The sequence below is a fragment of the Diadema setosum genome, chromosome 7 (genome assembly GCF_964275005.1).
Source record: "Diadema setosum chromosome 7, eeDiaSeto1, whole genome shotgun sequence".
In the NCBI taxonomy this organism is placed as follows: domain Eukaryota; kingdom Metazoa; phylum Echinodermata; class Echinoidea; order Diadematoida; family Diadematidae; genus Diadema; species Diadema setosum.
Genome location: NC_092691.1, coordinates 37,283,677 through 37,303,048, shown reverse-complemented (window position 1 = coordinate 37,303,048; position 19,372 = coordinate 37,283,677). Strand labels below are relative to the sequence as shown.

The 19,372-nt window shown below is 38.7% G+C and overlaps 1 protein-coding gene across 1 annotated transcript in view; it reads right to left on the bottom strand.

Moving 5' to 3' along the window:
* LOC140231217 (uncharacterized) overlaps positions 1–19,372 on the bottom strand; it is a 209,337-nt gene that overhangs the window by 117,218 nt on the left and 72,747 nt on the right. The window contains exon 12 of the mRNA XM_072311362.1: positions 13,658–13,733. Coding sequence (XP_072167463.1) covers positions 13,658–13,733 — 76 coding nt within the window. The remainder of the gene's footprint in view (positions 1–13,657; positions 13,734–19,372) is intronic.

The window sequence follows — 19,372 nt, the reverse complement described above, 5'->3', positions numbered from 1 at the left end:
ATATGGTACACACACACACACACACACACACACACACACATGATCACATGCTTGAGTATAAAGGTAAGGAAACCTTCACTTTATGATCCACACATCACTACACAGACACAGACACACACATACACACACAATACACACAAACACTTAAACACACAAGCCCACAGGTGACACACAAGGACACACACACACACAGAGAACAGTTGCAACACTTTTTTTATCATCACAATATGCTAAAAGCACACTCTTCCATTGTTCAAAATCACTTTGCCAACTCTATATGAAAATCTGCCCTTCTCTCTTTCCAACACCCCTTGCTCATTCCTGGGTTACATGTACCTGTGCACATGTGTTCATGAACATAGTGTTTATGAGCTAACAGTTTCTTCAACACTTGCTCATTAACTTCCAAGGTCTAGACCACAACCACTGTCCCTCTCCGTTAGCTACAAAGCTTCCTAATGAGTGGGGGGAGACTCGTGGCAGTCTTTAAAGGTGGCTGCCTCTCTGATTTATAATTCTTCCAAACATCAGCTGAAGTCCATCTGAGTGGGCAAAGGCTGACAACAGAAGGACACAAGCCTTTTTTCCCAGAAACTACATCTTAAAACGCACTTAATTTAGTCAGAAATAGAACTTTTCATTTCCTGCTTGTATTTGTGCTTGTCTGGTATATCTATGCAGGAAAAGAAGGTCTTCAATGGAAGGCCACTTTAGGACTAGAGTAACAATACACGGCCCTCGTCACGTCATTAAAGTGGGGGAGGGGGGCAGTTTATATTTCTGATTCTACTTCCGGGGGGGGGGGGGGGGGGTTTCATCAGCTGACAAGCAAAAAACAAAAACAAAAACAAAAAATTGGCAAAAGCTTCACTGCATTTTTCTTTCTGGTGCTACTTCCAGGGCTCCGCAAGCCCTGTGAGGTGATATATGATATATGATGTGATTTGATATGATATGATATATTTGATGATATGATATGATATATGATATGATATATGATATGATATATGATATGACATGACATGACATGACATGACATGACATGACATGACCTGACATGACATGACATGACATGACATGACATGACATGACATGATATATGATATGATATGATATGATATGATATGATATGATATGATATGATATATGATATGATATGATATGATATGATATGATATGATATGATATATGATATATGATATATGATATATGATATATGATATATGATATATGATATGATATGATATGATATGATGTAAAGAAATCACATGATCAATAACAGATTACCTTGATTCTGCTTCTGGCAGCAGCCACTAAATTCATTTATCATACCACATCCTACCCCCTCTTACATGCACCTTCAGAAATCTGCAGGCCTTGCATTAATAAAGAATTCCTGTTCATGATGTGTTTTTCAATTTTCAATTATGTGAATTTCACTTGAAAGTGACACAGGCTCTCACACCCACAACCTAACATTGCTCTGTAGGATATGGATACCACAAATCCCATGAATATGTAAAAAAAAAAAATCAAAAAAAAAATCATCAAACTCTTGTTCTGTAAGATGAATATCATACATTATGCGTGCCGTAAATCCTCATCTACACCAAAACAAAAATCCCCTCACCTCACACCACTGCACAAAGAGAAACAAAATTGAAGTTCAGAGGGACAGAGATAATCATACAAACCAATTCTAAATTTCTAAGTATGCAGACATGATAATAGAAATATGTACATATAAATAGAGAAGGAAGGAAAGGATAGAATGTTGTTCCTTAGAATTCTCTGTGGTCAACCAAACAACTTAAAAAAAAAAAACTAAAATGAATAAGTTTGGTTTACGTTTGCCGCTCCGCTGCTAAAAATAGTCAAAATGCCCTCGCAGGAACTCTGATTACCGCTGCCGTATGGGAACCAGGGCAGCAGAAATGACACCTCACAATGTTTCTCACACTTTTTGTGAACAGCTCCAGAAAAAGAAAAAGAAGAAAGAAGCACACTGCCATACAGGAACGCTCAAGTGTGTGGAAGAAGACTCCAGATCATGTTGCATCTTGGCTCTGCACCACCGACCATCCAGATCGGCCTGCGGATTCACAACATCCTCACGAGCCAATCGAGGGCACTCTGCAATGTTTCTTTTTTTTTTCCCCTGTGGAAATACGAGTCGCTTCTTACATTTGCTTCCTTCCCTCGTGAAAGAGACTGACCGGATGCTAAACTTTGCTTTATGCGCGTCAGACTCAGAAAGAGCCGATATTCTGTTCCCATTCTGTGATGGTTGTCGAGGACGCAACATCAGCAGTAAATTCATTACGCACACACTGCAAGTCGACGCAAAAAACCACCAGTTTTCATTTAACCTTCAGCTTCTCTTGACATATCATTTCAATCAGTGAACAGATTCACTTTTCTCCACTTGCAAATGATTTCACCTGGCATTTGACCCTCCAATTGACCCCTAGCCGTGGCAGCAGTCCGAAAATCTAATCAGTGGTAATATGTGAGTCCATTCTTTTACAACTACTATTTGAATCTCATCACTCATTTGAAGTACTACTTTATACGTGGTACACTCAAAGTTTTAAATATATTACTTTTGACCTTTAGAACACCTTCCCACATATCACTGAAATTCACTGTTCTGCCACATGTTATACTTGAATCAAGTTTATATGTCATCACTAATTATTTTATTGGATGACCTCAGGACAACCTGGAAATATCTACCAATACAACTGCATATACACATATGCTGCTGACACCACTGCATGGCAGATGTATGGGTATGCTTACAAATCAAGTGCTGTTGATACAAATCTTGCATGGTTCCTCTATAATTGGCATTTCCATGTACTTTGTATAACGACTCCTTAAGACCCATTTTCTGCCATCGCCCTTAAACCCATATTGTTCCTTGTTCAGCAAATCACCAAAGTCTGGTACCTATTTGTCAATGAATGGCGATTATCTAATCCCCTAATCCCCATTGTCCATCATGGCCTTCCTGTTGGACCGAGGAACATTATTACCATGTGATTAGGCTTGCTAACTTTACAACTAGGTCAAGTCAAGTTTGGATGGATTATTGAATGCTGATTTAAGAGCTTGGCAATTCACCCACCCAGTCCCAAGTATACTCTGGCAGGTTTGTACGGGAAGTGTGCGTTGTAGCAAAATTAGCCCGTCCTCAACAGGTTAAAACTAAGTACCTGGGCACATAAAGGGTTAAGCCAGGCAATGGCCAATATATCAGTTTATCATTTAACAAAGTACATATAATTTGTCCAATTGCTCTCCATCACATCATTATAACATTCTCATATTGTTGTCATGTTTGACAAGACTTCATAAAAGTAGGCTACAATGAAAGGAGTTGAACGCAAAAAAAAAAAAAAAAATCCACTCAATGAAAATGAACAGTTGAGATCTTCCCCCTTCTTTTTCTTCATAGCAGTAGCAAAGGCATCTCCCCCCCCCCCCTTACCCTCTCTCTCTCTCCTGCAGCATACATGCATCTCTGTCATGGGTTATGACATCACTGGTTTAATTTATGCTCATCAATTCTCTTCTGCCCTTCTTGCGCTTCTTCTCAGCTTCCTCTTTCGTTTAGGCTGAAATTATGCTTGTGCAATAATGGGGTGGGTATGGGAATTGGGTTTACTGAAGCATGGGTACTGTTTGCTTTAATTTTTACCCCCTCCCTCACATTATTTCCTCACAAGAAATATGATCCTAACAAATGATGACCTGTCCTTAATAATATTTCATAATACTTGGGTAAATTTATTGAGGAAAAGAGCTCAACAATGTTCTCATTTCACCATTATTTTGAGTACTCGGTAGTGATACAAGTGAAAGACAGGAGGGGGAAAAAAGGCAGATAGCTGAAAAGGGAAAATTGCCTTGTGGGACTCTTGCTAAAAACATTGCATCAGGAAGCCCAATGCCTCGGCCGGGGGGTAGAAAGAAAAAGGGGAAGAAGAAGAAGAACAAGACAAGCAGCAGACGAGGGGGGGGGGGAGGGGAGAGATACTGCAGCTCTGTACAAAATTGACATTTGCGAGTCTTGCGCAAATATCGTAGTTGAATTAAATAGGGGCAATTTGATTATTGATGCGATAAGTGCCCCGAAAACATGATGGTGGTCCGCAGGGACAGGCATCAAGGAAAAGACAGGGAGAGAGGGGGGATAAGATGCATGGAATTAGAAGGCACAATAAATAGATAGTGCAGTCACTGCTCATGAGCCCCGAGTATTCTTGCACAAACATCAAACGCAGGAACCATTTAAATGCATTTGGTCCAAAACTGAAAAATTTGTCCACATGGAATGAAACACAAATTTGTCAGCACAAGGCATTAAGCATTCCCATGAATGCTGTTGTTTTTCATACCAGCCAAATATTCTCACCAAAGCATTGAAACTATTTCTTACAACTATTTCATACACTTCAAATTTCATGAAAGTGTAAATTTTGCTACTCCATGCCTCGGCAGTATTGTCTCCATTTCTACACCCATCCCAACAAATATCACGAACAGCTTGAATGGAATAAGAGTAGTTTTAGTCCATGGAAATTAAAAGCCTTTTCTCTGTCTATGCCATAAAATGTTATTACTATTTTACTGCTATCTAATTTTATTGCTATCTAATCTCATTACGTAAAATGCTATTACCATGTTTGAACCATCAAACTAGCACACAAAATCAAAATGCAAGAGGAAGCCAGCCAATGGCAGAAGTGTTCTCGGGTTATGAATGAGCTGAATGTATTTATCATTCATTATTTCCACAAGTGTAGCATTATGTCACTGCATGGACAGCGGCAAAAATAACAGCAAAAACATCCCCATGTCAAGCTTTGCTCAGTTTACATTTAACCCGTTGAGGACGAGTCCCGAGTATACTTGGGCAGGAGTGTATGGGAAATGCCTGTTGAAGCAAAATCAGTCCATCCTCGATGGGTTAAGCTCATCCTGGCCTAATCATCATTTAGGGTCACATCATCTTTTGAGTGCAACTCAATAGCTGGGCATTGGTCCGTCAGCACTTATCTGGGGCTGTTTCTTCATGAGAAAGTGGGTGAAAAAGGTGAAGGTCACCTCATATCTAAAATAAAAGGTACTAACTGAGTCTAGATGGCATTCAGTAAGCCCTTGACATCTGCACTGATTATTGCAGTGTAATGGAGTGTGCTCCAAACTACCTCCTGAGCTACTTCATACCATAGTACAGATGCACTTTATGTGGTTGAGTTGCTTGGGTTTTAATTTTTCAGTGATTACGTTGTACCGAACTCACTTATTAGACAGAAAGGAGTCACACAAACGATCGTAAATCACAAATATATTCATTAAAGGACAATTTCACATCAGAGGCATTGGGGGGGGGGGGGGGGAAGGAAGATAATGCACTAATGATGACATTCAGTTTTGGATAACGGTTTATGCATACATGATGAAAGGAACCTTGCAAATAAAGATTACAATGTATGTCATCTTCACATGAAAAATGAAAGTGATACTTTGACTGATCAGATAAAGGGAGAGTTGTTGCTGGTTTTTGTTTTTGTTTTGTTTTTTTCAGATCTGGGTGAGTATAAACATCTCCACATACAATAATTTGTAAAATTTGCTACAACTGAGATTAAAAACCTTTGGAATGGAAAAGTATACTTCTGAATACCAGGCATTAAAAGAAAGGTGAAAAAAAAAAACCACTGCATCATGCATTCATACATTCTAATAATATGAAGATTTTGGTTTGGCTTTCTACACTATCATCAGAAACAAAAACAGAAGAGCAAAAACCTTGGATGAGAGCAAGTGCGTGTGATCTTCTTCGTGAAACGATCGATGGCAGGTACACCCAGGCACGCGGCACACGCAGCTTCGCAGGGAGTGCCGGCATGTGTGCAACCGCGGGTAGAGAAGGTCACGTTCTGTTGCCGCTCCAACGAACACGGCACGGCAGGCCTGGCTCCGTGAGTGATGGGTGGTCATATTACCGCCACCGAGAACGGTGCGGCTCTCAAGATTTGCATCCCGACCTCCTATCTTGCCGATTTGAATTGCCAAACCCCCTCCGACTTCATTGCCGCACTTGGATGTGAGGCGGTCCGCTCCCAGCGGACCGTAGGAAATTCTCATTTTTCGGCCTTCCTCCCTCTTTCGAAATTGCCGTAACAACTTTGCATACGTGATGATATTCTTGATGTATCATTCTTTCTACAGTATGTTCCTACCATTCAATCATCAACACCACCTGAATTCTCTGTCTCTTGTGAAGGGGACTTTACATGGGAGAATACTTTTTACACAAACCTGTTACAATGATGAACTCTTCTGTATAGGTTTCGGAGGCATTGCTAAAGATTTATTCAATCTTTCCTCGTCGACCAGCTTTTAAGCAGTGGGCACAAATTCGAATTTAAATGGGGGTGGTGATGATAATGAAATAACATAAAAAAGTGACAAGGGAAAACATAGAAGACGACAATATGCTAGTTCTTGAAACAGTAGCACAAGTAGAAATATACAGTGGCAGGAATAGTGGTAGTTAAGGGAAGAAATAGATGTAGTGGTGGTTATAACACTTGGTAGAACAAGTGATAGTAATGGCAGCCATATTGATTCAGGCTTGTGGACTCTATCCTGCATACAAATTCTTACTTGACATATACTTTTTATTTCTTCCTGTGAAATAACGAGGCTTTATTCATTTTTCCCTTCTCTTTCTCTGTTCACTTTTTGGTGCCATTCACACATTCACTAGTAGAGTGTGATGTCAGAATATTTTTTTACTGAAGAGATACTGTACATGTTAATCACGCCTTGGCAAAAGGGCATCTAGAATAGAATGCCAAAGTTGAATTTGATACTATAAAAGTAAAGCGGAGTCTCCAGAGAGTACAAGCAAAGTGATGCATTATGTCTTCTCAAAAGCTGCAATAAATTCTAGTGGAAAACAGAAAAGGTTAGCAATTGTACTTTTTAGTACACTAATGAAGCACTAATCACATGTTTTCTGACGCCATTGTGATGTCGAGGAGCAGGGTTATTCAGTCTCTTGTACCGGTATGTTATAGGAGTGAAAATGACATTTTGAAATATTTTTGGACAATACACTACAGATAACAACAGACTCCCTTGTAATGCCAAACTAGTCACATCAGCTGAAAACCAATTCCATGTATACAATCTGTACGACAGACTGTAACCATATTCATAGTTAATGCTCTGATGCCTATATTCCACAGCTACCCAACTGGATCTCTCAAAAAATCATTTATATACCCCATTTATTCAAGTCATTTAGAGTACTCCAAGAGTGGAGTGCTTTAACTCCTGTGTAAACAGTTACCCATGTTTAGAGAGCTCCGGAATAGTAAGCACCACATGCAGAGCACATCTGACCCTGCATCACAAAACCTCCAAAAAGTCGCAAGACGTGAAATTTAACTGTAAGGAAGGGCAGTTTCTGAATTAGGAGATTCTCAGGTTTAATTTTGACATTTAACTCAATACAGATTGTATTTCTTAATCCATCTACATAATGGAGAGAGAGTGCAACCTCTGGTAAAGTCTTTGAGGAGAACAGAGGCTTTGAAGTTCAGGGTCTTTTCAAGTGCTCCATCCTGTACAGGGGCACTCTGTTCAATGAATGGGACAAAAAGCAGGATGTAAAACCCTGTAACCACAATGAAGGGATTAACAAACTACTCCTCAATGGGTAAGTTATTAGACACTGAAAACCATTGCCCTTCTACTTGGCATTACATGTACCGTACATGTAATTGGGACAAACAGTGCCCATTCATGAAAATTCCATAACTTTCCATGATTTTAGAGAAATTTTGATGTTATTGTTCCTATTTGCTCTTGTTTGCGTCAATCTGAACACACAGCAGAGTTGTAGTGCAGTGAAGGCAATATAGAACTTTAACAGGATTCAATGCAAAAAGTATTGGACAGCATTCATAAGACCTTTTATTGTTTATTACAGAAGAAGCTTTTGTGTATGTCAAGGTACTATGTGCTGTTGTCATACTTTAATTTTGCTTAGTGAGTGTTTGCTGTAAACACAAGCTCACATGGCCTCTACAAGATCATGTATTTCAAGTGAAATCAATAAATATTAAGTAGAACCAACAATTTGACTGGTATTTTTTTTAATGAAACTATCCCCCCCCCCCAATAAATTCAACTTCATAGGTATAAGAAGAAGGCTTACCAGGTTCTGAGTATTTGCAAGGTACTTGTAAGGTACTTTTTTTTCCATCCATCTGTATCTAAATCTCTCTCTCTCTCTCTCTCTCTCTCTCTCTCTCTATATATATATATATATATATATATATATATGTATCATACAATATACAGATATTGACTGCCTCGACAGACATTGGCAAATAGTTTTAACCATGGCCTGAAAGAAAGCATTCAATATTTGTTTTATATACCACATCCCACTTAATTTTAAGATATTTATGCTAAATTAAGGCATTAGAATGAAGCTGTCATGCCACGGGTCAGAGAAAGCAGAATTGGATCATTTCACAATGCAGAAAAATAGATACGCGCACAATTCATAATAAGCAACAATACGGATATATACACGTAGATATGCCTGCAGGATACGCTTACGCACATCTTGAAAAACCGCTAGATGATTGCCACGCAGTATAGCAAAATCTGTTTAGTGCACCTCTGACCAATCAGAATGGAGGATTCATCAAATGAGGTAGAAATGAAATAAAACGTTTCATGCGTATGTTTGATCTCCATCCTCCTTTTTTTCTATCTCCATCTCTCTCTCTCTCTCTCTCTCTCTATCAATACATCACAAGCTTCAATCAGGAAGTGCAGGAACTGATGGGAGGGAGTGAGGGAGGATCTGCCACGCCATGTGTACAAACTTCTAACTTTCACAGGCAAGAAGCCACCCAATGATTCAATTACAGGCTTGCTTGACTGCTCCTCATGGCAAGACTAGGGAGGCTACATTCTGCAGATGGAGAGGAGTAAAAATGTAGTAAGAAAGAAAGGGGAAAAAAAAAACTCTGGGGGTCCTCAACAGGTTTGACAGTTGCCTCCCCACTGCAGGCATGGATCACTTTTCTTCGAGGTCACTGGATGGCGGTGGGTACCGGCAGTTTGCAGGTATTCTTTTTCTCTCAGACTGAAAAGGGGAATTCCAGACCAGTTTAAAGTTTAAAAAGAAAGAGTAAAATATGACACACACAACAGTGGAAATTTGATTGAAATCAGACTGAAAGTCTTAAGAAAGTTGTAAAAATTAAGAAAGTTGCTATTTTTTTCAAAACAGATTTTGAACTTGATCTGTCGATTTGGATATTTGAACTATTGATAAAAAGGTGTCAACCCTAGCTTGCTGAAATGTTCTTGTAATGCATCATGCATAGGCCTTTCTTGATATCACATTTAAAGTTTTCACAATACTTCACTATATTTGATGTCTGACCAGCTGCAGATAAGAAAATATTCAATCGGGGAAAAACAAATAAATCAAAAAAAACACCAAAAATACTCTCGTTTAATCTATCATGGTCCAAAGTATGTGTATGACTGATTCAGTGTCACTACATACATGTACCTAGATATCCTTGTATACTGTACGAGCTGAAATTTTCGCGTACAGAAATTTTCGCGAATTGCTACTTGGAGGACATTTTTGCGTGTTGTTAATTTTGCGGTTGCGAGGGTCTAACTGAGCTTAGTTATTCGCGCGTTGTTATTTTCGCGTGTTGTTATTTTTGCGGTTCAAAGGCGATTCGCGAAATTTGTGATATAAAACCACCGCGAAAATTTCAGCTCGTACAGTAACCATTTTCAGATGACTCCCAGATCCAGAGCTTGACAACAAATCAAAAAGCAAACCATGAAATTACATTCCTACGAACTCATCATACAACAGTGAGCAGATCCTGATCATATCATTCCTAACTACTCTGTCCACTAAGCATCACTCAGAGATCAATCACTCCTCATTCATGTTGAAGCTTCTGGCCAACCACCCGTAACACAACAACTACACAATGGCCTTTAGGACTAGATCAAAACACAATTGTGCAAATTTAAGGTCTTCACTAAAACTGCTTGACTGCAATATTGATACTGACATACCCGTAAAAAAAAATAAAAAAATAAATCTCACATACAGTACTGTCCCATGTCCATAAATGTATACTACAATGAAGCATCTCTACAAATACATGGTCCATAACAAGTCTTTGTTTTGTTTTGTTTTGTTTGTTTATTGTAGTTGTTTTTTTTGGGGGGGTAATAATGAAATATCTAAATCTTGACATCCCAAGTGATGCATGCACTAGATATGTATGCACTTTTGCAAGCAAGTATGTTGAGGGCTGTATGTTTGCTGAACAGGCCACGGGGTTTGTGACACAGCTGTCATTCAGAATGTTGTTTGCAGTTCACAGATGGCTTTGGCCACTCATTACAGTCTCTAAATGGCTCTTGACTCTACATATGATTGGATACACTGGTGTCTAAATGGCTCTTGACTCTATATATGGTTGGAAACACCATTGTCGAAATGGCTTTTGACTCTACATATGATCGGATACACCGGTGTCTAAAGGCTTCTTGATTCTATATGTCTGGATACACAGGTATGTACAATGGCACAAGGCTCTTGATTCTATACATTGTATGATTGGAAACACTGATACAATTTATCTAATGGCTCTTAACTCTACATATTATGGTTGGAAACACCGGTGTCTAAATGGCTTTTGATTCAAAATATGACTGGGTACACTGGTGTCTAAATAGCTCTTGACTTTATATATGATTGGAAACACCAGTGTCTAAATGACTCTCGACTCTACATATGATTGGATACACCTGTGTCTAAAGGCTTCTTGATTCTATATGACTGGATACACAGGTATGTACAATGGTACAAGGCTCTTGATTCTATACATTGTATGATTGGAAACAGTGATACAATTTATCTAAATGGCTCTTAAATCTACATATTATGGTTGGAAACACCGGTGTCTAAATGGCTTTTGATTCGAAATATGACTGGGTACACTGGTGTCTAAAGGCCTCTTGACTTTATATATGATTGAAAACACCAGTGTCTAAATGAATCTCGACTCTACATATGATTGGATACACCTGTGTCTAAATGACTCTTGACTTTAAATATGACTGGAAACACCAATGTCTAAATGACTCTTGACATTAAATATGATTGGAAACACCAGTGTCTAAATGGCTTTTGACTCTAAATAAGATTGGATACACCGGTATCTAAATGACTCCTGAGTCTATATATGGTTGGAAACATCAGTGTCTAAATGGCTCTTGACTCTAAATACGATCAGAAACACCGGTGTCTAAATGACTCTTGACTCTACATATGGTTGGATACACTGGTGTCTAAAAGACCTCTTGACTTTACATATGATTGGATACACCTGTGTCTAAATGACTCTGGACTTTAAATATGATCGGAAACATAGGTTTGTAAATGAATCTTGACTCTATATAAGGTTGGAAACACCAGTGTCTAAATGGCTTTTGAATCTGCATACATGTAGGATTAGAAACACATTTCAGAAGGGTGATTAAAGGCAGGAAATTCTTAAGTATACTCTCAAGAAACCTAAAAGTAGCAAAGAATGATACCCTAGTTGGACATCATATCTAGATCTAGTTTTTCTCTGGAAATACTCAAATATATGGGAAGGGGGAGACAGATTGTGTTGGAGGGGGAGACAGATTGTGTTGGAGGAATACATATCTGTACACCTACGCATGATGCTTCTTCTCAGAAGTGGGTAGAGAGATATATCGAAGCGACCAAGGACTGATTTATGAGTGTAGATATATGAAGAGACAGTCTCAATAACATAGACTCTGGTGTTTGACGTCGAACAAAAGTACTGTGAAATGAAAAAGTCCCATTCAACATTCAATGCCAGAGTATGAAAGAAAAAACATCACAAGCTCATAATATGTGAACCATCACAGCACGTCCCCAATAGCATGCAGATTTTAAAATCAAGATGTCTCCAAAATGAGCTTGATTTGGATGAAACAAAAGTAAGAGGTTTGATATATGCCCAGAAGTTTGATATCTTAACTACATCCTGGCTGAATTTCTAAGTCAAAGAATGTTGGAAATGAATTGAATAATTGTTTTAATGGAGTGTGACTCTCAGCAACGACCCATTGTTATAAATGCCACGCCTCCTGCATGCCCGAGGGCCATCTACTACTTCAAGGCAAATTTTCTCTAAACTATGACTGTCTGGTGGCTGGCTGTCTTTCAAAGGCTGTGGAAAAGGTTTTGGGAGTAGGTGAGACGTATCCAAGATTCAATCAAAAATATGAAAATACCACAATCGTAATGATTAATGGTCAAATGACGTATTCAGACTTACGTGGTGTAAGGTAACATGAAACAAACAAACAAACAAATCAGGACTCTGACATATAAATTCATCATCAGTTACGTGTGAGACAATCAAACACACAGATTGATTATAAATGTGCTCCTATGATTGGCTGACAGCAAGATGGGAAAGTGTGATGGCCTATATCTTGAACACACACACACACACACACACACACACACACACACACACACAAATATACACACATACACATATGTATATGTTTGCACATTCATACACCCCAAAGGACAAAAAGAAGAAAAGACATGAACAGCTTTCCTTCTTTTTGATCACACACTGTACAAATGTACATCAAAACATCTGTCTCCATCAAAAGCTCACATGTTCACAAGGGTGATTGTGGAAAGTTTGAACTTTCATGTTGAGATTTCACCAAAAAAAAAAAAAGGATCAGCAGAGAACATCACCTCACCACCCTAGCTTTGACTGGTAGAAGTACATTGAACCAGTTTACCGAGTATACCACTAATTCAATAGATACAAACACAAGAAGAACACTTAAGATATGAATAAAAAATCAATCAAAACCTGATTGAAAGCATCTCATTTTTAAAATGTATGTATGGAAGGAAGGAATAAATGTCCAGTTAAAACATGAGATTTAGTGTAAACTTTTAGACAAATAATAAATAAAATGTTATTGCCCCTAATTGGCTACTTAACTAACATTAAGGGGGGGGGGGATAGATAAACCATGTCAACAAGGTATGACTATGAACAAAAAATACAGTTTTAGACTGGTTTCAAGCACATCAAGGTTAACAGGATGCATATTTGATAAGCAGCAATGGTATAGATTAAGTTCTTGCAATTGATTTTAAAGACTTAAATGTCGATACAGCTTGTACCTACAGGTTGAGTCTCTGTCCACATCATTCATCAGTTTTAAAGTTAGTGGATTGTCTTGGAAAAATACATGGATATCAGAAGCAAATTCATAACACAAGTTTGAATGTTAAAAAGACATCAAATTGGCAAAAAGAAAATAGTTGGAATACATCTGGCTAAAAAGAAAAAAAAGAAGAAAGTATCACCTCAAGGCATTGATCTGCAATGTAATACATTATGCAGTAGTCTAATTAACATTTGTAAATGAGGTTAATGTATGAATAAATGACAAATGGGTTTAAAGACAATGCAAACAAAGCTATAGTGAGGTAGAGACAGTGAGTGAGACTGACCTTCGACCTCTGGCTTGTCCTCGGTGAGGAGGGGGCAGGAAGTGCTGAACCTGGAGAGGGACTCTCTTCTGGCACCCTGCGGAGACAAACGAGCATTATCGGGAATCATTACTCGGGTAAAGTACAGCACCTCCACCAGCATATATTTCAGGCCGTCTTCCACTGGAGCCATCTTGGTCGTGGTGCTGCCGATGTGCCAGGAGCAGCTGGTGTCGTCGTCGGGTGTTGGCGGGGAGGGCTCCGCGGCGACCGCATCGGTGCTGGGCGACATCTGGGCCAGCCACGTCTCCATCTCCGTCTGCTGCGGCAGCGGGGGCAGCGTGGAGGGCCGGCGCCGCGACGACACGGTGGACGAGCGGCGCGAGGCGGCCGAGGAGGAGCGGCGGCGAGTCCAGCCATCCATGCATGCAGGTCAGCAGTGCCACGATTAGCAAACAATATGTTTGATGACAAACAGCCGTTAAGGAGGGGGAGAAAAAAAGGGGGACCTCCAAGACATCACATTATGCACAGAGCAATCCCAGCAGGTTCCGCTGACTCAAAGTATACCAGCATCAATGTGAATGCTTCATTGCATTTTTTTTCCTTCCCTGTTTTGTTTTTTTCTTTTACCCCTTCTTTCTTTTAATTCCGTCTACTCCAGACAGACAGCAAGTTGCTGCTCAAAATGCTCCTATTCAATTAGTTTACAACTTCCTGGCTTGCTCGCCGATTGGTCATTACACAGCATGATTTCTGCAGAAAACTAAGCCACTGCAATTCCTCCCTCCAAACTGGAGTTGTGCCGTACCCCTGCTGACAGCAATGGATCAATCTTGTGTCTACACGGAGCTGTCATAAGCACAAATGCCAAACTGTGGCGTACAAATATGTGTGAAGAGGAAACTCGGTGAACACAATGGAGCGGCGACAGTGAGGAAAGTTGATTCCACTGATGGCGACGGGGGAAGAGGAAGTCGCAGGTAATAATTCAAATAGAATAATTCCTCTCAACATGCGCACACATCCAACAAGTAAAAGCAGATCAAAAGGGAGCATTCGGACAGATGCCTGTGGCAGTGTTGCGAGATGCACACTGCTGTGCAGGGGGGAAAACTCCAAAATTAAGACATGCTCACGGAAAGGAGGGGAGGGGAGAGGAGAGGAGGGGAGGGGAGGGGAGGGGAGGGGAGGAAAGGCGTGGACGAGGGAATAGATTGCGTCAAAAGTGACTCCGATCACTGAAGTGGAGGTCAATGTTCTAGCATGAGATGACAATTTCCTTTGTGCTTTTATTTCCACCATCCTCTTTTCGCCATCTTCCACGCGGGCAACAGGGAGGCGGTGCGGACGAGAAAAGTGATAAGATAACCTCCCTCGGGAATGGGAGCCAGCCAAAATTAGGGTGTCGGCCTTTTGTGTTGCAGCACCAAAAAAAATGGTATCGAATGAAACAGTGCCTTGGGATGGACGCAACGGGCTCCCTCTTCTAGATCAAGTGTTAATGCCACATCTGTAATGGAAGATTCTAATTTCTGACGACGTCATTCGAGGCACACTGATAGTTTACATTCCCACAAGAGAGAGTTCAAATATTGAGTGTGATGTCGGCAGGTACAATTGTATATTCATCTCTTTCTTCTTCACCCATTGTAACCTACATGTACGGTACATATCTGGCTCCTCATCCGCATTTCTACCACTCTCCCAGAAATCTCCATCCTCACCACTCACTACAGGTGTCCTCACCAATATAATCGCAGAAAGGATGTTATCTGCAGCATATCATTAGCCGAGGTGACAAAAGGCACTGACATTGTACAGAGAGAGAAATAGAATCGTACTTTCTACATCATGATTAGGCAAGGTTTCATGCATACATTAGCAATGATTAAATCTACTGGCAACTTATAAAATTCTTCCATTTGATGTTATGGTGAAAATGTTTTACTCATTAGATTACAAATCCATTTTCTTTTCTGTCAAAAAGTAAGTCTTCTTTTAATCCACCCTTTACAACACTCAATTATTTTTTCATCATATATTTTATCTTTTGATGTCAGCTCTCTTTGATACCATTTTTGTTCTCTTCAAATGCATCCTGTTTGCCCCAATTCAATCTATCAAAGTCATAACGAGATTAGTATATTGACAAACAGAAGATGTCTTTTTCATTTGGTATTTCTCACTTGAAAGTAAAAGTTACTGCCACAAAATTAATGCATAACTTTAAGCCAGTGTATATTATGTATATAATATAAAAGTATGTTTATATGTGTGTATGTATGCATGTGCGTATGTATGTGTGATACCAGTATGTAATTCTCAAGATCTCTTTTTGTACTGTTATTAGTGACACATTATGAATATCAATAATAATGTTTCCCAAATTTTCCCAAAACCAGCCTTAAAGGAATGTTTGTGCAAACAAGTAATTATTTTTATGAACTAATGTCTTACATTTTATCACAAAATTATACCAGGGTCTTAAAAATTGAACTACAGAAAAAAAAAAAAAAAAAAAAAAAAAAATATATATATATATATATATATATATATATATAAATTACCATGGTGAACACTCTCCCACATTGACCGGGAGCATCCCAAGAAATAGCCATACTGATTGATAAAATCACAGAGAGATAACCTGGGGGTGGGGCAGGACAACTCACTGTGACCATTAAAACTAAAACGGTATTAAGATACACGATGTGAAGGTGACTGACTCCTTATACTACTTGCCTGCACTAATCTCTTTTCTCTATATGACATGCTGCCACAAGCTGAGATAGCCTAGTACACAGCACAAAGAACGACAGCTGAAGCAACAACAAGAAAAAAAGAACTGCACAAAATACACACATACACACAGAAAACAACAACTTGTCCTTTCTTTTTTTTTTTCCAGAAACAAATTAGAGCCAAACTCAATAAGGACTTGGTTAGTGGCGAGTCCTGAATTGTAAATCTGAAACCTGATAAGGGCACGGCATATGTTATCAAGTGCAACATATGCTAAAGAATGGAGATTGAATAGCAGGGGGAAACAGCACATAAAATATGAGTGGGCTGCATCTCTCTAGCTATCCAAAAATAGTGGGGGAAAAGCTGCAGGGAGAGAAAAATGACTATTCCCATGACCAAAATATCGCAGTAAGACTAAAGTATAGAGTGCATATATCATAAAAAGATAAGATAGAGCATTAAATCTGTTCAGGTGAAGGTTTTCCATGCACAGGAGGTACATACATCCATATTCCGTCGGCAGTGCAGATCTGACATTTTCACATCTTCATAAGATGGTTATGGTATTATTTCAATAGATGGCTGAACATGAAAGATTTCCACGCATGTCGTATTCTCATCAACTTGCTGTTTCTCTCAAAAGTATAAAACCATAATTTCTGATTGAATATAATACTAAACCATTTATTTTCAGCAATGACTTGCAATATGACATCAAAAAGCATATTTCATTATTATATAACTGTATATATGCCTAAATATATATAAAAAAAAAACACTACATGGACATACAGGTAAAAGGGGTAAATATAACTTGTCTACAGGATGTATGGGTACAGGAAGTTACTCTAAGATGTAATTCCTTTAAAATATTTTAGCAACTTGAGCTCCATAATGTAGATGGAAAATGATGATAAAACTACACACTGAAAAATGAAACCCCAGTAGATGTAAATAAATACAAATAATATACACCAATTTTCAACCCTGATTTTAACATTCTCAATTGTACTCATGTTTTGTAAGCATTTTGGTTACATTTAATCTTATAATGTCATACAGTACATTATGTTATTTCTTTATCAATGAACAGTCTTGATATATTTTTATATTGTAAACATGATAGTTTCAGCCCTTGGACTGGTGATGTCTGGTCTTTATTTGAAATAAACCATTACTGCAATTTTGATTATTTTAGTCAGCTTGATTTAGGCACCAGAGGAAGTACAAGCATGGCCCTTCTCCATGCCAATACTGAAGGAAAGTCCTCTTTTTAGTTGATTTTGACTAACACTGTATACAAGGAAAAATAGAAACCCATAAGAAGCTAAAAATTGGTGTTGCTGTATTTTAGTTTGTTGGTCTGTTTTTGTTTATGTTTTACTTTCCCATTAATGTGTTGCTGCTTCATACTGGCTTTGCTAACAATGACAATCGCAATTCTGTATACAAATCAAATCCAATCACAATTTGGTATACAGCTAGTCACATCCTTTCCTAACCGCTTGAAAACTTTTTATCACATATATTGCATCAAGATGGAAATTGGCTCCAGGGAAGCTATTCTATTTTTATCTATTTATTTATTTATTCTTTTTTTTTTTTGGGGGGGGGGGGTTCTCGGTCTGTTTGTAAGTTTACATCTAAAGGTTTTCCTTACACTCCTTCATCCTTCTTCAAATCCACTGATAAACAGATTTTAATAGCCTTGAAAGCACTTAACTTCTCACTTGTTAATGACCTTTAAACTGCTTCTTCCATTCTAACAGATCCCATTCAAGAGCCAAAGCAACAACAAACACGATGTAGAAGTGGAAAGTAATTTTTTCGCACTCAGGCGTGTAAGATGAATTTAGCGTGTTTTTAATTCCACAGAATCAAAATATGAAATATTACATATTACAATACAAAAAAATGTGTGCATTTATTTTCGTGCTGGTTTCATCTCATGCATGCAAAATGCGCAAAAATTTCCCATTTCGCATAACTTATTTGACATCCCCTTCAAAGTGATTTTCTGCTTTTACAGGGGTTCCTTTAAAGTGGTAGGTGCATCTAAAGAGATTGTGAGCGTCGTGTGCAGCTTGACTCAACATATCAAGACATCTGTCTAAATTTGATCTGTGTGCTAAATGAACTATTACAATCCTGAGGGACTGCAATGTGATGCTTTGTCAGAGACATTAGGAATTCTGAGGATAAAGAATGACGTAGGGGAACAAAAATGCTGACGACAAATGATCACGACAAAGTGACTTTGCAGAACATGCCTGATGTCATCTTATAGTGCCCAAAGTATGCATTCAGCCGTAAGTTGGGACTCTAAAATGCCCATCTCTAGCAGCAGCCCGATCAATACCCTAGAAGAAAGCTGAATATTTCCCCACGGACCACTCTACTAACAGTTGACATAAGCTGTTACAAACACTCCTGTTCAAAAAAAAAAAAAAAAAAAAACATGAAAGGTAATCTGTAGGTAGCATCTTACAACAGCAGGTTGCTTGTGAAATTCAAGGTCAGAGCAAGAGTTTCGAACCTCCCACAGAACAAAACAAATCTTGTCCTTTTTTTTTTCCCTGGAAAATTACAGCCATGTCTCCTGACTGCCTTTTCAAGAGGAAAATGCTCAATATATCATCTTACTTTGAAGGTTTGACCACAAATGGAATATTGTTATTCAATCTCTTAAAGAATCAATTTCAAATCATGTTTAGGATGGCTTTCTCACTTATGGGGGGGGGGGGGGAGTAATAATAACTTTCAGAGGCCAAGGTTTGTAGTCATTAACCTATTGACCAAAAACATTATTTTCATAAATTTATGTTTCTGTAAAACCAATACAAGACTTATGCAGAGATGATATCCTTACCCTCTCAAATTCGCATCAAAACATACATTCTCATCAGAATTACCACGGTAATTTGTCACCGTTCTCAATAGTGAAATACCATGGTAATAGATACAGCGGTAATTCAGTTGGTACCATTC